The sequence below is a fragment of the Orbicella franksi genome, chromosome 9, assembly GCF_964199315.1.
Source record: "Orbicella franksi chromosome 9, jaOrbFran1.1, whole genome shotgun sequence".
Taxonomy (NCBI): domain Eukaryota; kingdom Metazoa; phylum Cnidaria; class Anthozoa; order Scleractinia; family Merulinidae; genus Orbicella; species Orbicella franksi.
Window position 1 is genome coordinate 2,487,143 of NC_138153.1, and position 23,466 is coordinate 2,510,608.

The 23,466-nt window shown below is 39.4% G+C and overlaps 1 protein-coding gene across 1 annotated transcript; it reads left to right on the forward strand.

The window, feature by feature from the left end:
- The first annotated feature begins 14,041 nt into the window (after nucleotides 1-14,041).
- On the forward strand, nucleotides 14,042-16,648 carry LOC145497638 (uncharacterized). The gene has a single exon (XM_081477459.1). The coding sequence runs from the start codon at nucleotides 15,521-15,523 to the stop codon at nucleotides 16,646-16,648; it is 1,128 nt and encodes a 375-aa protein (XP_081333585.1). The 5' UTR covers nucleotides 14,042-15,520.
- The last annotated feature ends 6,818 nt before the right edge of the window (nucleotides 16,649-23,466 follow it).

Below are 23,466 nucleotides of genomic sequence, written 5' to 3' on the forward strand. Positions count from 1 at the left end.
ACGCGTCAGCATTACATAGACTAGGGTATCTAAAAGTTAGTAATGCTGCAGCACATTCTGTTGATAGTGACATACTGAACACAGTGATTCATCTATCTGCGCGTTCCAAGACTTACATTAATCTTTATTTCTTAAGTAGTGTCAAATCGTGGTGTGTAACTTAAAATCTGTCCTTGTATGCATCAACTTCATACATGATGACGTATTGATGGCTAGGTGTGACAAGGGATCGAGATTAAAACCCACATAGTGAATTGAACTATGTTTGGACATAAAACGGTACACATCAACCTCCCCTTTACCAGATCGCGAAAATCGAAAGATGTGGAAATTGTTGGAGCAGAAATCTAACTTATAAATATTGTACTGGTACGTATTTTAATAAAAATATCTCTAGAATGTTGACAGACTATGTCGACGACGCGTCCATCGCGATGCGTGAAAATGCTAAAGCTTTATCATAGATAGATAATCTTTATTTAAACACAGTAAAATTTCGTCAGCTAAAACTACTAATAACTAATTATTATTATTATTATTATTATTATTATTACTATTTTAATTTCGAAGACTCTCATATCAGAAATACCATACATTACAGCCTTATTGCAAACAAATAATATGCGGAAATGTGCTTTAATTTTCTATTTTTATTATGTTCGAATATTTTCATAGCACAAATACCATTTGTTACAGCCTTATTGCAAATTAGGCGGCAAATATGCGAGAAATGTGGTACAAGTGGCAGCAATTAAGTGATCATTTGAACCAAGTACAGAGACAATGAGTCATAATTAAGATTCACGGACTAGTTAAACAGAAAACATTTTGGGCTTAAAAGCGTTTTTCAACCAAGACTCTTGTCTTGGCTAATAGTTTCCTTAACTGAATAATTGTACAATGAGCTCGAGGTCGGTACCCGCTAATAGGGCAAGGCCAACTGCCACATTCAACCATGATGCAAATCAAGAATCAGACTAGAAGAATTGTTTTAGCAGAGCCCTGTGCCTATTCTACTAAATTAATATACAAGATGTATAAGTATTTATTTGTTGACCGTTTTGGGTCATGTTATTTTCTGTTACGGTCAGCCACAGGATTTACAGGCGACTGAATTCTCATTGGATCATGCTAATAACGAATATGCGAACGTGTTCACCTAAGGAAACCATCACCACCCAAGCTCGTGTCCTCCTTAGAATAATATGATTGAACAAAAGGTTTTTCGGCTCACAAAACTGACGTCTTTGGCAAAGAACAAATAAATACAAAGGCCCTTTGCGGTATAACTTCTCCTCCAGAAATGATTACCGGAAGACGGAGGCTGGGTCGACATCTATTTTTGTGAACTCTTATTCGATATTGTTTACAGCAGTGACATTCCATTTTCTATTTTCTGACTTGGTTTTCACGAACCCTTTGCAACTGTAGTAATGTTATGTCTGTTAGAACTGGTCTGGTCTCATTTTCTGTGATCTGGGCAGTTTTTCCTACCGAGAACATAGTTCTCACATTCCAACATCCCACCTTTACTTTAGTTTTGGGGTTTGTCAACGAGCTGTTCGGAGAATGGGCCCCCTTTCGGCTTTCACCCGCAGTCGTCATACTTCCGTCGACCCAGCTAATAAAGGCATCGTCTGGGGTCCGGCATGTCGTTGTACTACTCCCATTGTAGCCTGTATACATCGAGATTCCAGTTTCCGTAATCACAATGTTTTATGGGGTGAGGTGATTGGCCTCACGCCCAACCCCCAACCTGGAGGGCCAGGGTTTTTCTGTCGGGGTTTTCATTCCCTTAGTCACAGATTCCGGTTATTTGAAGGCGCCGAACACTCGCCTTTTGCCACTGTCGCTCAGCTGCTAGCTACTGCTAGCATTACCAGGGGCTACGAAAACGAGGACGTGCGACATATGACTTCGCTGGCAGAGCCTATATTAGACGGAAAGGCATTTCTCAGCATTTACGGGGAGAGCATTGGTGACCCTTGCTAACCCCACTGAGACCTTATACCAGCGCTTCGCCCCTTTCAAATACGTACCAGTACAAATATCATGCCATCGTCTCGTGGATCCACAGCTAGTTTGACAATGTTATGAAGAAATTCATGATGAACAACAAGAGAGACGCATGAAAAACTGACGTCAATTTGTTTTTTACAATAACAAATTGTCAATTTGTCCGCTCTCCGGCTCGACGCGTCAGCATTACATAGACTAGGGTATCTAAAAGTTAGTAATGCTGCAGCACATTCTGTTGATAGTGACATACTGAACACAGTGATTCATCTATCTGCGCGTTCCAAGACTTACATTAATCTTTATTTCTTAAGTAGTGTCAAATCGTGGTGTGTAACTTAAAATCTGTCCTTGTATGCATCAACTTCATACATGATGACGTATTGATGGCTAGTGTGACAAGGGATCGAGATTAAAACCCACATAGTGAATTGAACTATGTTTGGACATAAAACGGTACACATCAACCTCCCCTTTACCAGATCGCGAAAATCGAAAGATGTGGAAATTGTTGGAGCAGAAATCTAACTTATAAATATTGTACTGGTACGTATTTTAATAAAAATATCTCTAGAATGTTGACAGACTATGTCGACAACGCGTCCATCGCGATGCGTGAAAATGCTAAAGCTTTATCATAGATAGATAATCTTTATTTAAACACGGTAAAATTTCGTCAGCTAAAACTACTAATAACTAATAGATAAAAGGTAATTAAATAAAAAAAACTGCTTTCCACGAATGTCGTGCCTTATATCACATACTGCATAAGGAACAAAAGCAAGAGTTGTGAAAGTCAAGCACGATCTCCTTCACATCGCTTTACGGGTAAATCAGGGCAAACTTTTTCACTGGAATCTACGCGAAAAAGGACGACGGCTCGACGGTGTGACGTCCTTGTGACGTTCGTGGCGCAGTGCACTCTGGTAAAATTGGCGCAGTACGCGCTGGTTAAATGCAATGCATTCTGGTAAAAAGTGATGAATTCGACAATTCGTGCCCCCTTCTATATATTCTTCTTAAATCCTGATTATGTTGTTACTCGCTCGCATCCCTCGCTCCGCAGCAGTTACAAATACATGCGTCTGTCCGCTTATTGACAATGAAACTTAGCCCACGAGCGCGCCCGAATTTCTGCAGTTATTGTAAAAAGCCTTATTGTAGCATTCTATCGCAGTTTAGCTAACAAATATGCGGCAAATGTACTTTTCTATTTATTGTTATTATAATAATAACAATAGAAAAGCAATATTATTATTATTAGTAGTAGTAGTATTATTACTATTTTAATTTCGAAGACTCTCATATCAGAAATACCATACATTACAGCCTTATTGCAAACAAATAATATGCGGAAATGTGCTTTAATTTTCTATTTTTATTATGTTCGAATATTTTCATAGCACAAATACCATTTGTTACAGCCTTATTGCAAATTAGGCGGCAAATATGCGAGAAATGTGGTACAAGTGGCAGCAATTAAGTGATCATTTGAACCAAGTACAGAGACAATGAGTCATAATTAAGATTCACGGACTAGTTAAACAGAAAACATTTTGGGCTTAAAAGCGTTTTTCAACCAAGACTCTTGTCTTGGCTAATAGTTTCCTTAACTGAATAATTGTACAATGAGCTCGAGGTCGGTACCCGCTAATAGGGCAAGGCCAACTGCCACATTCAACCATGATGCAAATCAAGAATCAGACTAGAAGAATTGTTTTAGCAGAGCCCTGTGCCTATTCTACTAAATTAATATACAAGATGTATAAGTATTTATTTGTTGACCGTTTTGGGTCATGTTATTTTCTGTTACGGTCAGCCACAGGATTTACAGGCGACTGAATTCTCATTGGATCATGCTAATAACGAATATGCGAACGTGTTCACCTAAGGAAACCATCACCACCCAAGCTCGTGTCCTCCTTAGAATAATATGATTGAACAAAAGGTTTTTCGGCTCACAAAACTGACGTCTTTGGCAAAGAACAAATAAATACAAAGGCCCTTTGCGGTATAACTTCTCCTCCAGAAATGATTACCGGAAGACGGAGGCTGGGTCGACATCTATTTTTGTGAACTCTTATTCGATATTGTTTACAGCAGTGACATTCCATTTTCTATTTTCTGACTTGGTTTTCACGAACCCTTTGCAACTGTAGTAATGTTATGTCTGTTGGAACTGGTCTGGTCTCATTTTCTCAGACAAGCAAATATTTTTCAACCCTTGCATATCTGCTCCATAACTGAGCTTTTTAACCGTGCTTTGATAAGTTAGATGTTCTGTCTTGCCACGCGAAAAAATTGCTTGTTTTCTGCATGACCTGGTCTAGCAGACAGTCCGCACCAAGGGTGATGGACTTGAGCAGTAAAGTTATATTAAATGGCAAATGGCTGGAGATGAGAATATGAGAACATTAACTAACCGACCGGATTTACCATGACACTTGTTTCAATACGAACATCGAAACGAACGCGTCGGAATTCGAAACCCCACGAAACTTCGCCATTTAATCGCTGGCAATATACGGTTGTTCTGATATCTGAAATAAAGCGTTCAATATTGACTTGTTGTTGGTTTACGAGTAATAGTTTCTTTCTTTATTGATTGGAAGATTATTCTAGCATTGAAACGCTGGAAAGCGGGGGAATATTGAACAACCGAAAAGATGTTATTCATGTTTTACTCCCCCGCAGTCTCAGCAACGTTTCAACGGCGATAAATTGAAATGAGTTGGTCATTTCATGACTAGGAAAAAAGCCTCAGATGTCTCTTCAAGATTCCCATTTAGCCGTTGCATCGGTTATAAGCGGATGTTTTTCCTTGTTTGAGCAAAATAATAAAATACGTAATTTCATTATCTGTTAGGATTAACTAGTGAGTGAAGTGGTCCATGTCCTCCGCTGTGTCGGCGGATGTTACCCTCCGGCACGAACCTTCAAATGTACATTAGAGCTGCAAGTCGTTGAAAACCTTGTTGATTGTTTTGGACGTTTCTCGCTGGTTTGTCTATATTTGATAATGCAAAAGTACGAAACTAGATTTTTCAAAAAAAAAATAGGAGGAATAAACGACTAGAAAAAAAAAACACAGCGAGAGAGATGCAGAGGACAACGTAACGTCGAAGTTTCTGGAGCCATTTATTGTGCCCTTCTCATCTAGAAGTTGCTAGAAATGTAAAGACGCGTGCAATTCCAACTAGAAAGTTTCACCTTGTGTTTTTTCACAAGGTGGCTATAAGAGATGTTCCAAGATTTCTGTGAAGTAGAACATTTTCACTTCTCTTATCGTTGTGGGTTTCCCAAACTCCCTTTCAATAATTAAATTACCCGAGTGTAAAAAAGAAAATGAAAAATGTGGGAGGCTGTAAAATTCCGAAGTTGATCCTCCACACATTCCCGACCGTTACAACCCCGGAAGGATATACTTAGTGCTACTCCATAAAGAACTGGCAGTGCAGTGGAAAGCACAGAAGTCTCATATCTGAGGAGCTCAAGGAAACTCCAGTTTGTACAAAAATCTACCGCGGAAAACAAAGAAGGTTTATCAGGCGGATTTCAACAGAATCGAAGTGCTTCCTACAGCAGGTAAACTGAATCGATCCGCTTCAAAGTCTTTTATTGTTGTTATGTAAGCTTACTATTTTCCAAAGGTATCAGTTCTTTCTTTTTAGATCTTTTGTTGGGTATGAAAAAAATTAACACAGTGGCAACTGGCCTAAAAAGAAAATGTAACGGGATGGCATAGGATTATCTCACGGCATATTGTCTCTGAAACTGCAAAACCCAATCGTGGCAAAAAAAAATTGATAACTTATTGAACTTTATTAGTTTGATTATTGAAAATATCTTCAAAGCAGTATTTTGAATGGCCCGTTGCCTATTGATCATGAAGCATTTAACTAGAAGAAATATTAGAATGAAATATTAATCACTGTTCCCTTTTTGTAAGCAACCAAGCAAGCAAGGCAAACTTGGTCAACTTTACTGTCTAGTGTTGAAAGAGTTAAACGTGACTCTCTTTAAGTGATATTTTAGAGTACGTGCATAAGATCTCATTACTGATAGACTGAATTTCTTTCCAGTCACGTCTGACTAAACGTTCCGTTATAGCTTAATGTGCCACTAACCCCCAAATTGTTTTTCGCTAATATAAATTTCTTTTATCTCCTGATCACCACTGCGAAAAAATTATCTTTGTAGCTATTTTCGTTAATTTTGTATGAATTTTCAAAGTTTGTAAATTTGCCAAAATGTCAAGCCTAGGTGGTCGCTTATGGGAGGTGGTCGCTTACGAGAGCTTCGATCATAATGGGTCAAAATTTTTCCTCATTAGAAAATAAACTGTCGAGACTTAACCTATGCGCCAACGCTGATGCAATGTTTTATTCATATATATAAAAGTCAATTTCGAGAGAAAAATCCTAATCTTCCCATTGAGAAATGTCCGTTTCTTGTACTAGCCAGGAATACGATAATGTTACAACACCTTATTTTCCAATTTTCCCTCTATTATCTGCCAAGTGGTCGCTTACGGGAGGTTAAAAACAAAGGAAAGTTTCAAACTTTTAGCTCTAAAAGTGGTCGCGGTCGCTTATGAGAGGTGGTCGCTTACAAGAGGTTCGAAATATAGTGATTTGACTTGAAAACTTTTGGTATCTTGGAAAACTGGTCGCTGAGGAGAGGTGGTCGCAACCGGATGTTCGACTGTATTTTGTTTCTGAGAAGAATGTCAGTACGTTATGCGAACATGCGATAGTGTGTCTCATAATCGCATCGTTGCAGAATTCAAGAAAGATATGTCAAGTTGTTGAAGGCTGTAGCAATACAAGATGGGTAGAATAGAGTATTCCTCTTCATTCAATACCTCTATCTCGATGAAACTCTACCAGAAACGAGAAAAAGACCAAAGAAGTGGGCTGATCTGTGCGAAGCTAAAGCCGGGGGCCATCGAGGATTACTTCGATCTAGGGTTCGCCGCTACTGTAAAAACCTGTAGATTTCCATGGCCTGCATATTCTTCACTATCTCTAATGGAAAGCTTGAAATTGTCAAGGTACTGCATAGGACACGAATTTGGGATAAACTGGAAGCCGTCTGACTATTTCGAGCGCAAACGATCCTCCGAGTCCCAGACGAAACCATCGGTGAGCAAATCACACGCTAAATTAAACGCATCGCGTTTTTTGTACTCGAAATAGAGACTTTCCTGAGCGAATAGTAAACGAAACCTACCTTCTACAACGAGGCGAATAAGATTGTTGAGGCTTCGGACTGGTGAACTAGCTATGTATTCGTGGATTTTAATAAAAACAAACGCCCACCGGAGGTCGTAATCCGGCCGTGTTACTCAATGGCCATTCCGAATACGGATTTGTTTTGTTCTTTGAGCTTCGTCTGTGAGGAACGAAATATATCTAAATTACAAACTTAGAATGGATCAAGCATTTATAAATATACCAGGAAAGTGAAACAAACGATTAAGATTCGACTCTGTAGCTACCGACGGAGATGAAGTCGTGTGAAAGAAGAATGCGCTTGTCAGTCAACCGAAACGCAAACTGATAAGTCGAGGACGGGTGTCTGGAAAACGCGAATAGCGAATAGTCCCGAATAGCGAATAGAGAATAGTACGAATAGTGCGAATAGTGGCGAACAGTCTCGAATAGTGGCGAATAGTGGCAAATAGTGGCAAATAGTGGCAAATAGTGGCAAATAGTGGCAAATAGTGGCAAATAGTGGCAAATAGTGGCAAATAGTGGCAAATAGTGGCAAATAGTGGCAAATAGTAACAAATAGGGTACCCAATATTTCGTAGTCAACCTCGTAGCCACTTAAGATGGGATTTTTCCACTAAAAACCACAGACGCTTATCAGGCAAAAGGTGTTTCTAAACGTAATTTCTTCTGTTTTCACCGCTGCAAAAGCGTAAATACGTCTTTATTATTTTATCCTTGTGTTTTCTGTTTTCTTAATGTCGGCGATGGACAGCCTACTAGCCTGAGTCCGGAGAAGAAAAGGTAATAATTTCACTGAAATTCTATTGCTTATTTGGATAATTAATTAACGCTGGGTTTTAGATCTAAAGCGGTGACTATTGACTACTATTCATCACTATTCGCCACTATTCGCACTATTCGAGACTATTCGCACTACTCGTACTATTCGGGACTATTCGCTATTCGCTATTCGCGACTATTCGCTATTCGCTATTCGGGTTTTCCAGACACCCGTCGAGGACTCCCAGGTTACTAGCGTGCGTAAAATGGACATTTCGTTCAAAATAATAGTGAAGTAGAAATGTATTCATTTAACTGATACTATACTGAACCTCTTTTCAAGATCTTGTCGAAGGATTTTCCTTGATTAGCTAGTTCGAAATATGCAAATTTGTGTAACCTGTGCTCGTTCACAGTAATTGACTATGCATATACTACAATTAATATGTTTCTTCGCGGAAACATATTATTGTTTCCATTTGTTTTCTGTTACTATGTTCTTTTATCATGTTATTTTATTTTACCGTATGCTTATCTTTAATTTACACTGTCAATTACTTTTACGTATTTTCGTTATTACGTAAATATCGGCTACATAAAAGCACGTCCCAATGTAAAATTTTCATTGAATAGTACACCTTCAAAAAAAACATCCTACGTTGTGTCAGTTTTTGCTTTTGTATTTTCATTCGAACTGAGCACAGAAAATTTTCTATGACAGCTTCTATGAAGATCCTTGAGCTGGTGCATGATTTGTAAAACCAACAAATAAACTGCCTCACAATGTTTGTTTTACGATCTTCCGTTTTAGGTTTCTTTTTTCAGGCAACAGATAGTTCAACCAATCATAACAAGGTCACGTTTCCCCTTTCATTCCGCGTAGACAAGAAAATAAAACGGAGGTCCTTTTCACGGCTGTACTAGTAACACCCCCTGTCGCTCCCTGCTCCGTTGCCTTTTTTTCGTGGGAAAATTAAACAGACTGATACCAAGGCTGATACCAAGGCGCGGCCGCTGATTTCCGTTTCGTAGTTAAACGGTTGATGCCATTTTTAACGGTCGATGTCATCATTGGTAACCAAGCCTTTCAGAATGGACGATGCCACTGATCTGCCTTAGTTTAAGATGGCTTACTACAGTTTCGATGGATTATAACAGCTCAACTTCTAACTCTTTTGAAAAATGTTCCAAGATGTTTTTTCTTTCTATATTTACTGTTGACTTAAGTCTTTTACCATCCTATGTGAAACTTGAAACGTCAACAAATGCCAAAATGAACGACCGAGTACTTAAGGAGAGAATGGGCACTAGCAGGTTAAATGACGTTTTTCTCAAAATCTACCCGTATGACCCCACCTCAAAATTTCAGGAATAAGAAATTGGCTCTGATTTAACATTCATGCAAAGTAAAATAAAAATCTGTCAGACAGATTTTTCGTAAACTAAGAAAATATGAAATCAAAAATAGCTCAAAATCTGTCTTACAGATTTTTTAAAAATTTTGGCTCTAAACATGACTCACCCCTACAAATCAACTGTGAAAATTTCATTATGGGTTGTACGGTAAGTTTTCGAGCAATCCTCGATCAAAGACTGGATTTTACAACCTTGGAAGAGAATTGAATTGCGCATGCCCTTTATTTAAGCGCGCGCTCATGTGACGCCATGTATCGCGTGCGAGAAAGCAAGAGTAAATTGGAACTCTTTTACCCGTTGTTCATCGAGTTTTTTTTTTCATATTTCTTTGGCCCTAGGCTTAAAACCATGTTTGAACGGAGTTTGAAACTATTGCTACGTATACCGAAGTCGTTTAACGCCTTTCAAGTGCTGAAGTGGTTTTCGTTTCTTCTTAGGGTTGCTTGCGTCATTTGTGTACGCGCGATTAATAGTGCCGCCTGAAAAGCAATCATAGCGCGCGCTACTAGTGTCCGAAAAACTGTGGTAAGCCACCTTAAGGACGGTGCCTACTTTTGTTAGTGCACATATTTTCTGCGCATCACGCAAGGCATGGTTTAAGTGCCACGCGCGCGCTGGGGTTGACATTGACGCAATCAACTACGCTACTAAGTACACGACTAAATGAAAGCAAAATTTTCCTACTGTGACCAAATCAGGTTTAATGAACCCGTACTCAAACCAGGAACACCAAAATAGCAGTATATCACCAACCACTAACTGTTAACGTCTTCCAGCTAAAAAACTAGCTGTTATCTGGCGAAAATTATACTGAAATCCAACTGTAAACAAGTACCTGCAGATGGCGTAGTGCGCGCTCAAAACAAGTGCGAAATACGCAAATGTTTTACTTACAAGGGAGGTGACAGGAAAAAATGTAACGGGCACTGTAAAAGTTTTCAAAAAAAGATCAATAACTTTAAAAAACGCGTGGTTACCCTCACATTTTATGTTATGAAATGGAAGTGGCAAGTCTATTCAACACGTGATTAGTTTCTGGTTGTGACCAAAACGTATTTAGACTGTATTTTGGCTGAACCAGAGGAAGGCTGTCAGAGACGCTAAAAGCGCTGTTGCAACGATTTTGTTATTAAAAACATACCAAAAAATGGTTTTTATGTTACCATTTACCATGTAGTTCTAAGACCTTTATATATGTTTTTGCTTTTCTGTTTGTAAAGGAGATTTCGAAGGAAATTTGTGAAGAAATATCCTTTCCTTTTTTTATAGAAAATGCTGATGTCAGCATTTTTGTTGAGATTCAAGGCTGATTATCTGGAAAAAACGCGTGGCTACCCTAATTTTTCTTTGTGGATTCTAATGGCCCTTGCAAAGATCTACTTTTTCGGCGTGGCCCTAACCCGGGGCAAAAACCTTTGTATTTAGCAGGTACCGTCTTTAAGGTCATTCTCCAGCATTGCATTACGCATCCTTACCACGCATAATTTATGGCGTCATTAGAGCGCGCACATTGAAAACATGGCGGATTTACCTTGATATCGAGTTCTGTCAGTCGAGAAATGGCTATAGCTCACTAAAGAGCTCGGGCACCCCAATTTTTCTCCAGTCATTTTAATCATTTAATCATTAGCTTTGCGTGAGAAAAGACTGATCTGATTTCTATTGTTGAAAATTGAATAAATAAGGAAAATAGCAGCTGCACTGTAGTCTCTTTTATTTTGCAGTTTGATAGCCGTGACAAGCAATTTGGTTCCAATATTTTAACAAGGATTCAGCTGTCTATCAAAATCAAACTTAAAAAGTTTATTGTGTCAGACACAAAAATTGATTGTAGTTTGAGGCGTGTTTTCATGAGTCTGGGCTCACAAAGAGTTTACAATAACTTGGAATGCGTTCTTGTAATAAGAACGCATTCCAAAATGCGGTCAAATGGGACATTTTCAATGCCTCACTGCTCCTTAACGAACACGGGCACTCCTCTTTTTTATTTTATAATTAAAGTTCTCATATGATAAATATTCATTGGACAAAGTTTGAACAAAAATCTACTTGCATTTTTTATTTCAGGGGAATTACCTTAAGCCTGGACCAGGATGAAACTGGTTACAATTTTTTGATGGGGTAGAACGCAATCTCCAAATGCTTCATTGTTCATATTTACACTAGTTTGCCTGCGGTTAGCTTTTATTTAATGGTTGGGGTAACTCTATTATTAATATTTAAGAAGGTCGCGTTTTATATTTAAATTTTGTGAAGATTTGGCGGATCAACCTGGAAGTGTAGTGGTGTAAGATGGATGTTAAGAAACACAGGTTCCGGGTTCGATACTGGTTGGTTTAGGGCTTGCCACAAGTTGCATGGCAACTTTTGGGCAACTTTTCGTATTTCGAGGAACTTTTTTTGTTTCGAGCAACTTTTCGCATTCTGAGCAATTTCTAGTTTTCTAGATATCGGAGCAGCTTTTAGGGCTTTAATTGGCCATGCTTCCATATTTTACAATGTTTCAGTGGACAATTTGTGAATTTCCTGTGAAAAAGGAGCAGTTCCTCCCCCCTGCGGCAGATCATGGGCGAAAGATGTATGTAGCCGGGCTGTTAGGTCAGCGGTTTTTTAAAGAAAATCCAAAATGGCGGACGAAGATTCACGCTCCACTGATTCGAGTGTTTCAGGCTACGAAGGTCATTCAGATCCTTTAAGGGTAGCCGCATATGCAGGGGCAAGACTGAGTACTCCAGCGAAAATGAAAATGGTTAGAAGTCTTGACCGTGAACAGCAACGACAATTTTATTGGCTCATAATAGAATTTTTACGAGATTAATATTGTCATATTAATATTGATGCGTAGTATTTACTCGTACGTATTGTGAACAAATTTATTCAGCGACGCTGGTTACAACGCAAAATTGCACAAAAATGCTCAGAAATTTTACTTTTGTTGTACAGATTGCATATATTTGCATCAGACCAAATAAAAGAAGAGAGCGACAAAAAAAGTTTTTCCTCTTTGTAGCAACTTTTGAGCAACTTTCGTTACAAAACGCAACTTTTGACTTTTTTTGGAGCAACTTTTGAGCAACTTTGAGAAATTTCGGGCAACTTTTTGGGAAATCTCGAGCAACTTGTGGCAAGCCCTAGGGTGGTTACATACAATTTTTTTTCTTTAATTTAATAGGGAAAAACTCGTTGATAGCAGGAGCCATAATCGGAGACGGAGACCGTAAGTCTTGGGATCCGCACGCACCTATGATGTGCCAACATTTTGCTATTTTTGGAACAAATTGCGCCATTCTGACGACATATATCCGCGCAGATCCACGCACACGTCGTGGGTTCTCGTGTGGATGTTGTCAGGTTGCGTGATCAAATGGTGAGAGTTGCGAGATTCTATTGCGGATTTGTCACAGCGATGGCGTTGAATAAGGCAGGGACTAAGAACCAGGGCGCTTATATGTAGTTTTATGCTCTGCGCTAATGGAAAAGGTGATATTTTCAAGATCGAAAATATTCGCGCTGTGAATGAATAATAAGATCTGCTCGCGCTAATTGTAAACTTACGCGTATTCTTTCGCGTTTGTTCTGACTTAAGAATATAGCAAGGAAACTCTCTACTCTGGTATCGAGTTAATTTGTGAGTTTCTCAAACAATGCTTAATCATAACCAAAACTTGTTTTTGATGGTTTCTTATTGTTTCTGCTTGTTTGGCGAGTTTGCAAAAGTTTTTGAAAGGAAAGTCTGACGCCTACAATTAGCTCATTTGCATAGTGCAGGGCGTATACTTTCAAGTCCGAGTAGGTGTTTTCAATTGTCAACAAATCTTGAAAAAGATTTCTGTCGTTATCTTTTGTGCTGAGATGCTGCAACAATTTTATTTTCACCAACGCCAAAGACCGCTAACATCATGTGTGTTTCTTCAACATGGCGAAGTTTTACACTGTAAAAATAAAATAGACAAGGCGTTTTGATAACTCGACCAACAAAATCGAAACCGTTATCCGACGTTGAATAAAGAGAACGTCATCGTAACGTTGCTGATTATTTCTGCTGTATTCACATATTTTCAGCTAACCTTTTAATAAGTTCTCAAACATTTATCAACCTTAAACATATTTAAAAACTATAGAGATATTGTATGAGTTCGATGAACGCTTTCACACGAGGGTGCGGAAGTCCAATTTGTCATGTTTACTGACTGTACAACATACACATCGACGGGGCCCCTTATCCATCGACAACAGACAATTTATTGGATTTTTACACAAACAAAACTGAGCAGTAACTACAGATGTAAACTTATTGGGCCTTGATTAAACATCAAGCGTTACTTACAATTCAGGTGAAACTCAAACTTGCAATTTTGTTTTATTTTTTGGTCGCGAAAGACTGGCGAAATCCCGGCGAGCGTCTGGTAAGAGGAGGAAAACTTTGAAGTTATAAAACACCGCTATATCCAAATATATCCAACTAGTTTTTCGCTGTGTTATGGAAAAGCTGTTAATCTTCATTATATGTGAAATTTAGAGTGGAGTAATTTATTTGATGTTCTTGTAAAAGAAGCAGCTAACCAACTTGGTTAGTGAACTACTTGGTTAGTGATATAAAGCGGGACATATCTAAATTCGACGCGGTCTTACCTCACTCAAATTGGAACAGCTTACGACGAAAATGTTTAAGCAAAATTCCAATAGACGTAAACGTATTGAGTTGTGGACCAAAAATATCAAAAAATTCGGGGGTTTTGGACGCATTTCCCCCGCGCTACATCCGCAAAAATCCACGCAGCATGTAAGCGCGTGTGCCGCACGCGATAGCGCAATTTGTTCTAAAAATAGGAAAATTGTCCCATATCATGGGGACAGCCCCAATACTAGAAATGGCAGGCGCTTAGGGTCTCCGTTCCCGATTATGGCCCCTGTTGATAGTTAAAAAAAAATTACTAAGTGTCGCGAAAATGGCATCGACCGTTTACGAAACGAACAGCTGCGGCGCCGCCCAAACTACTCGAGAGAAAGTTAAAAACGCAGCTTTATTTCTGCAGTTAGGTCTACCGTCCACACTAATCTGTCACGCAAATGAAGCTTTTCGAAAACGCTCTTTAAATCGGAGGATTTTGAAAACGCCGGCTTTTCGTTTTCGTGTGGATGGAAAATATTTTGAGAACGGAGCTTTTCGAAAAACGATGGCGTCACGATAATAAATATTTCATGCGTTTTCTGACTGAAAAGACCGTCTTTAAATTTCTCCGGCGTAGTGTGGACGAAGAACATTTGATGCGTTTTCAGTGAGAAAACGCCGCTTTTAAATTTCGCTAGCGTAGTGTGTGCAGGGCCTAAGTAGAACAATGAATTCGACAACGACTGTGATAGAGTCCAAACTGAAAGCGAAGATGCAACCGTGGTCAGCAGCTAATACGCTAACCTGGTTGGTTCTCGTATGGTTGAGTCTCAAAAAGCCTGTCCACGGTTGCTTGTTGGCTTTCACTCTGGACTTAATCATGTCGTTGTCCCGCGTTAAGTTTCCTACGCGTAGTCGGTCTTGCTAAATTCAGTACCAGATGATGACAGCAGTCTACTGAAACGTTTTTTAAGTTTCACTTGTCTAACAAAATGATACGTTAGCAGCATATTGCAAGGCCAGAGTTTCTTGGTTCTATCCGTTTTGCGTGGTGGCAAAATATTCTGGGCAATTGTTCAAATCCAATTTGACCGGTGATCGAAGTGTGGACGGGGCCTTTAGTCTATCTGCTGCCGTCTGTCAACACTACCGGCCCATTTGATCAATCTTACCAAGAGCTATGAGAGGCCCCCGTGTTTCACCGGGCTAACTCAGGACTCCAACTTCCCTTCCCTCACTGGCCTGTCCCCTATAAATATTATGCCCCCTTCCCTCCTTCCTACCCCGCCCCCAAGATGAAATGAAGCTCACCCAACTGTTCGTTTCGGTCCCTTTTAAAACACAGGCTTGAATTAATTTCTTTCGGGTACCGGTAAACATTCATATAGCAATTGGGAAAGGCCATTACTCCGATCAGTCATTACTTAAATCTAATCAGTATATGCATTTTAACTCGTCAGATCTTGTCTGAGGTCCGTGAATGGCAGAACAAAAGCAAGGAGCTGGATGGGTATTCAGCAATCTCCAGCAGTTCCTTCAGCATGCTTTGAACTGTTCAAATCCCAGCTGTATTCTCCCACTTTGTGTTAACACCAAGCTAAAGTTACAACATTCACAAGGATGCAAAAAACTCAGTTGCATCATTTGTCAAGAGGTGAGACATCTGGCTTCCAAGCATTCCGAATCTTGCGTGGATTACAACTGTCGCATCCCTTTTTGCATGGGAGCAAAGCCGGATACTCATGAAAGAGTTCAACTTAATCTGAGTAAGTGTTTAGACGGTATAGTCAATAACGACCAATCTGCAGTAGGTTCCGCATCGATAGGAAGAGCCATTGCGGCGACAGCAAGACCACAGGGCTGTCTTGAGTCTTTAAGCAACAATCAAGACAGAGAATCGACTCCTAACCTAACATTAGCAACACCAACATCGATGTCACTCTCAAGACCCGTAATCAGCATGGTCAGCCTTCCGCCAATGACTTCCAACACAACCATCAGCAATCCAGCTCCGTTTCATAACACCTTGTCAGGAACAAATTCACCTCACCGTCGTCCCAATGAAAACAATGTTTTTCAATCCAACATTAACGTCGCAAGTGATGCAGCTTCTTCACCGTGGTACGGTTTTGTGGAACCTTTACCAACATATCATGAAAGCACCTTGACGACAAACACCCAGGAAAGGACCACCTGGCCGTTAATAACCACAGCGGGGGAAAATGCAGCAGCAAATACACGCGTTACGACTGACCTTTCATCTTCCTGTCCTCCCACACGACAACAAAACGATGCAGTAAGTGTCCAGATGAGCCAAAACACCAATGGACAGACTCAGCAGTCGGCAGATCAACTGCTAGATACCACTTGTTTTCCTACTCGAGTAGAAACCTATCACAGTTCGCCGTCAGCGATGGCCATCAGTTCCAATGGCGGTACAGCAAAAGTTAACAGAGCACATAGCACTCGCACTCTGGTGAAAGCACGCCTTATTGACAAGTTATGTAGTATTCTACGATTAATTAAGCGGACAAGATCCACCGAGGAACTCTTGAGGTGTATAAAGTCATTGAGCATTGCTCTAGGTGAACTGAGTGAAAAATCTTAGGCGCTAAACAATAAGTTTTACAAAATGACGTGACCTTGACCGACTGAGCCATCGTTCACACTGCGCCGGAGGAATTTAAAACCGCAACAAACACCGTTCACCTTGGATTTGTGTTTGACAAGAACTCAGGCAGGGATATCACATGATTAGCATGACGCCAAAGTTGTCCGTTCTCACAAGAATGCAAAGCTAGCTTTGAAAAGCGTTTCGAAAAGCTTAATTTTTATGATCTATGGACATTTCATTTATAAAATTAATTTTTACAAATTGCAAGTCGTTTAATTACAATGCATATTTACCTATATATGGTAAAAACTCAATTCTTCGCATCGACTTTCACGCATAGCTAAAATGTCGTTCACCTGAGGATTACAGGATAGACTATCCGATAACTGGAGCTTCCCACGCGGACGGTCCCTGGGCTGGTCACGTGGGAAGGATTGCGTGACGAGCCCAAAGGACGTCCGCGTAGGAGGCTACAATTAAACGGGACCGTTCCTCGCTCTCGGAAACCGATCAGTGTGCGCGCGGGATCCGCTGCATTCCGCCCATCTCTCGTCGAGAGAAAAAAAAAAGGAATTCATCTGTCACTTACAATTTTTCAAGTAAACTCTTTCCTTGTATTTGTTACGTACGTACGATGCGCTCTTCTTTTTATAAGGATATATACAAAAACAGCACTAGCCGTGTGTTGGATACTAATGACATTTCTGTAAGAAGTTATGTGCGTCATATCAAGCTTTATTGCATGCAGCCTGGCTCCAAAATTACTTCAACGCCACCAAAGTCAATAAAACGCAAATGCCATATGCTGTAATCTAAGAATACTCAGGAATATTTTCAGCCTAAATCGGCAAAAACAATATCCTTATATAAAAAGGAGTGTATGTAGAGGCAATGGCTCTTTCATTTCTATTTGTACAAGAGGCCGATTTACCAAGGAATTAGGCCACGAGTTATTTGTTCATTCAGTCTAAAACTACTTGAGCAACCCAAGCGTGTCCTTAAGAAAAGAGCCAAAAGAAGCCGGGCCTTACCAAACAGATAACTCCTAATTATAACAAAAAGAGTTACTACAAGCAAGCACGAACAATAATCGGCCTGCCGGTGCACCTTGGCCCATAGATTCATCAAGTGAATATATAAATGAAAATTTCAGCAAGTTAAGCCGACGTAATGTAGAATTTAACTCGATTTAATGTGGCATTTCGGCTGGCCAGTACCAACCTTCAGGCAGGAATAGATCGAGGTAAGTACCTGAAAAAGGCATTCAGAGATCGGTTTGATAGTACGGTACAAATTTTATTAGTACTCCCCAAGGGGGCTTTTCAGTACTAATACTACTTAATAAGTTACATTAAAATTAAAATGAAATAAATCAACGTACCAAGCAATTATAGAAATGATATGAAATAAGGCCGAACGCCGAACTTTTCATGAGCCGAACCTAATGCGTTGAATTAAGTACATGAAAAGTTCAGTGTCTGAATCAGTTAAGAACCGCTGTTTGAATTTGGAACGGCTCAGCCGTTCTTCCCGCCTAGCTCAGCTGGGAATTTCGGCTTTGGAACGGCTTTGATTCAGAAGTCGAACTTTTCATGAGCCGAACCTAATGCATACACCTTGTCTGAAAACCGCTGATGTTTCGATGTGTTTTGGTTCGGTTGAATTAAGTTCGACGTCTGAATCATCAAGCGTACTTTTGATAATTTGAGTCGGTCCAAATTCGAATTAATTTCGGCTCATGAAAAGTTCGGCGTCTGAACCGGGCCTAAGGTAGAATTATGTGACAATATGGTATTCGTTTAATAATATTCAGAGATTCGCTTAGCTTAAGATTTCTTTCTAAACTATTCCATAATGACTCTGTTCGATAGTAGAAAGTCGTTTGTCCCGTAGAGGTGTTAAAAGGAGGAATTTTAAAAAAAGTTTCGAATCAGTCGAGTCTCACGGCCACTTATCTCCGCTCGCTTTAAAAAGTTAAGAGCGACGGAAGTACAGCGTCATGATAATACAGTGCATATTTACCATGATAATTACCACACATATTTACCTATATATGAAAAAACTCCATTTTTGGCATCGACTTCATTTGTTTTTTTTTTTTTTGGAAAAAAAATAAAATTTGAAGGCACGTTTTGCAGCTTACCTGGGGTGAAATGCTTGATTGGTTCATTAAGCGCCGCATGTGTGTAGGTTCATTGCTTTTGCCAAAATGGTGCGAACATCGCTGATATAATCAAGGATTAATTAATTTAGCAAATTCATTGTTGTGATTGTAAGAAACGCTAACGGTAAAGTGCTGGTAAACGATAGATAATCACCAGCCTAGAGAATCGTGACGTAAAACCGCGGGCTCTGCATAACTCATTGCAGTCGTGATATGCTCATGATGTAGAGGTTATATTCAGATCACTTGAAGATGCTGTTCAGGTGAAAACATAAATGGAAACGCCTTCTTAACTTGATAAAAATTTCTGCTACCTGATTCTCACCGAAGGCACTCCCGAAAGCAGATTCGGTTTACACCCACCCTGCCCTCTTTTGGCATGTCTTTTTTTTTTTTTTTTTTTTTGCTTCTTCCTATACAAAAACTATGACTTTATAAGCTCAGTCCCAGCCTGCGAGGGAAGCTAATAAATATGTGTAGTTAAGTTTACCAAATAAGAGAACCATTTTGCCTTACATTGTGGTTCTGGTTTCAATTCCAATAGGAGTTGCTCATTATTGTATTAAAGTAAAATAAACCGCTCCGAATCATGAGCTGAAACACGTGCCACTAGTCTTATATAATACAAAAAATACGCCGAAAAGGAAAAAAAAATAGATGCAAACATAATTTTCCCGAACATGAAATTGGTGTTTTCTTAGTGAAACTGGATTTAACTCAAATAGTATGGGCTTACGATTGTATTGTTACGACAAATAGCGTGCCAGTAGCCATGCATGCACAACATTTGGCACGTCAATGTCGTTCTTGCGAGACGTAAAATATCACATATTAATCATAAATTTATGTCTTGTTAGCTGATTACTCGTGCATGTCAGAACGCCGAACATGTAATTGAATACGTCTGTAGGGAGATATTTTTCCTTCCGTTTAGCTCATTTGCGCTACTACTAGATATTTTCAATCGCTTCTAAATTTAGTTTAAGGTCATTTAAAACACATTTTATACCAGTAAACATCTTTTTTTGTCACGTAGATGGCCTGGCCCCCGGGGTCCATGTACTACGTAATGAGAGCAGAAAAATAAATTCCGTGGTGCATGCTTCCGACTGGCGAGAACAAAGCCATTTAGTTATTAGATTCATTCGTTTCGTTGCTGAGGTAAGTTAGCAAGATTGCAGCGAAGGCACGTTACAAGGCCTTGTTTTTGCCTTTCTCCCGTAAAAAAAAAAAAACAACTCGAAAACTTGAAATATGCGCTTTCAATTTATTCGCGCGAACTCAAATTGTGACTGTCCGAGTGTTTGATTTGCTTGGTGGATACTGGGTGTAGTTATCAGACCGAATAATTTTAAGCACTGGGCAAAGCGTGGGTGAATGAAAGCCAATATTCATAGACGTTCATAGCCACTTAATTTTGCTACTCATATCCGGCCACAACTTCGACGGAAACTATTATTCAGCATTGTACAAAGGCTTTGGCCGGTGATCGGTAACTTCTCCTTGTGAACTATTCAGATTTCAGTATATTTGTAATCTACAGAAATTACTGACTCTATCGTAGGCTTTTAGATATACTTCTTTAACAAAGTAATTTATTAGTCCATGGATTATGAAGCGGCAAAAAAAACTAACCGTTTACCGAAGCCTCCAACACAAAAAAACATCAGTTCATACGGTAACAAAATACGGGCGAAAAAAACGGTGTCATAAGTGACGTAATTTTGAAAAACAACAGGCGATGACGAGATAACAGAACTTCAACCCACGCCAATTGTTTTTCGCCTACGTTAAAATAACATCAAATAATCTCGGAGTAATCTCACTATATGACCTTTCCAAGTTGTCACTAAGCTCTAGATTAGCTAGCTCTGGGTTGCTGTAGTTTCGGTATAAACCTGGATAAGATTTCGGCCATTCGCTCAAGGTAAAACTTCAGGGGGTCTTAAAACAATTCGAACGTTAGTTAGTGCTTCTGGACCAAAGGACGAAGGAATGGACAGCTCAGTCTAAAGAGGAAGTGAATTGAGTCCAGGCCCAGGATTTACCCCGGAAGACTTCTCAGTTTTCAGCGTTCAATTTTTCCGCATTGCACAGGTCCCAGAATTGAGTAAATGTCAGTCACTGTGAAGAGCATTTGTATATAATGCAATAGATATCACACTAGTTTACACGGGCTTCGGTTTTACATGCCTAGTAAGTCTGCTCTGAACGCTGAGAAGAACTCATCACTGCTCTGATCTTGTATCATAAGGTAAGGTTTCACTCCTTGTTTATATATATATATATTATCATCATAAGCTTGTGTTTAGAGAAAATTGAACATGTAGTTGCTCTCTTGTTTCCGAATATTATTGATCATCATTCGCATTACCGTTTCGGTTGTGTTACACACTAGTGGAGTAAGCAAAGACTAGGCTGTCTGCAAGTCTAGCCTTTTTCTCATCTCGTCAAAATTGTTTACTCTTCTGATCTTCAGAAAAGCACGTGAAGTTTCGATATGAATAGGTTTGTTTTTTGTATAACTGTACCCGTCAGTTACACTCACTTTTATGATTCGGTGAATGCTTCTTTTAAAACTTTTAACCAGGATTTGCTCTGGCCTCAAGCGTAACACTTCAATTCAGAATCGTTGTACCTTCCACAATTAGGGGAATGTTTTGATGATAGAGTTGGCAAGGTTTAGTTTTCTTGAGTTCGAACTTAGCAGAAATATTTTGTGTAGGAGGAGCTTGGGCAGGCAACAAAAAAAGAAAATCATGGTACTCAATTGAGGAGTAATTAGTATGATCCAAACAGAAAGGTCGTCAGCAGTGGCCCACGGCTCATGGTATTAACTAATTTTGTTTAATAATGATTTCAGCCGAATTGTAAAAAAAAATTAACATTTCTATACTCACTGTTTTGGTCTTGAGCGGAAATTTCACTTTAAAAATACTGCAACAAGATAAATTAATTTTAAACCTAAGGGTGGTTTACTGGTAAATTACAGCGACATTACAGCTAATATTTGCCAATTTGGTGATCTAAATAGCAAACATGTCTGTTATATACCGGCATTGTTACGCAGTAATTGACTCAATGAACATCCTGTATCTGACCAACTGAAGGTACTCTTGAAATATGTGTTATGTGATAAACAGCCCTCATCTTATCACCACTCATCAGCTTAAAACTAGAAACCCAGTAACGACTCAGTACAGTAACAAAGGGTCAAGGGACTGGCAAAATATGCTTGCCTATAACGAGGTTTCGTTGTATCGGGGTTCTTTTCCATATATTTTACTATTACTGGGGCGAAGAATATCGTTTGTTATACTCTCATGTCCAGGATTGAACGCAAGTACTTCATATTTGGCAGGGTAATTTGACATTTTCATAATATTTCATATTTGACAGAATTATGTGTGTTTTAGTGACTTTTTACCAATGAGGACACTTTGTGATGCTTATCATAAGGAATTTGAATCTCATTAGCGTTTAATCCTGGACTTATCTGTCGTTACATCGAGGACTTCGTTATCTTATCTTAACTTAAATAGAGGTTCGATAAATCGAGGTTCTACTGTAGTAGCTAATGCAGTCAACTGTAACAAATGCCTCCCGCGCAAAACATGTAGACCGCATCCCACGCGAAGTAAGCGGAAGTCTTCCAACTCCCACGCAAAACACATAGATCCATTTGTATAAAAATAAATGTTTAGATTGTATGTAATACGAGGTTTGACAAGCCCCTGTCACGATTCTGATGAAGTTCAACAGCACTATGTAACTTGTAAGCTAAGATGTGAGATTGTGAAAAGGGTGTTGTCGGAGGGCCAGGTGGCGTCCAAAGTCACGTTTCTTCCTGTCAAGCTGATCAAGGACTCTATCATTTGTTATTTAAAAAAAAAAGGTGACTTGCTGAGAAATCAAAAGAATTCATCCTGCGTAAGATGCGCCAGAAAGGTTCAAACTCGTTCTTTGATACCAGAATCGGTGATTGATGTTAGGGAGAGCGATAAATGCGCAGTTCGTAAAATGAAATCAATATTGACCTTTTTAAAATCTATGGTCTTCTTTACTTTAAATTTCGAATGTTTTTCTTTAAGCTTGCTAGAGGAAATTGAGTTCACGCCTTCAGTTTTGAATTTAACCCTCTTAAGTGATATACGCCCCCACAAGACCAAAAATATAATAGTAATCGATACAATAATAAATGCCCAGGATTGCGAAGAAGGTCACAAACCTCCCGAATCGAAATTCTATGCATTCTTGTAACGATCGATACTTCCAACTGAGAGCGCAGATACATTTTCCAGCCAAACTTGTCAGATAATCTTGTTATCTCCTGATCTTTGCTGTTCTTTCTGCCAACCTCTGTCTGTCGGGAGTTGTCTAGTTCATGCGGGGATTATCTTTGATGGACTGTTGCTATAATTCCATAGGGAGCGGGAAAACCCCACATTCTAGGCTCCTTATAATTTCGATCTATAAACGTGCAGCTTTACAATTACATGGAATTGGGTCAAAAATTCTTGGACTGAATCCCTCATAAGATTTATCGTGGAAATGTGGGGATTACTGCCGTCTGCTATCTCGAGTACTGTAAGTAATTTTGCATGCAGCTGTCTCCGTCTTTCTGTGGCCACCACACACACGTGGACCA

Bases quoted from the DNA above. Each gene is read 5' to 3' on its own strand.
- LOC145497638 (XM_081477459.1), top strand. From the start codon at position 15,521: ATGGCAGAACAAAAGCAAGGAGCTGGATGGGTATTCAGCAATCTCCAG.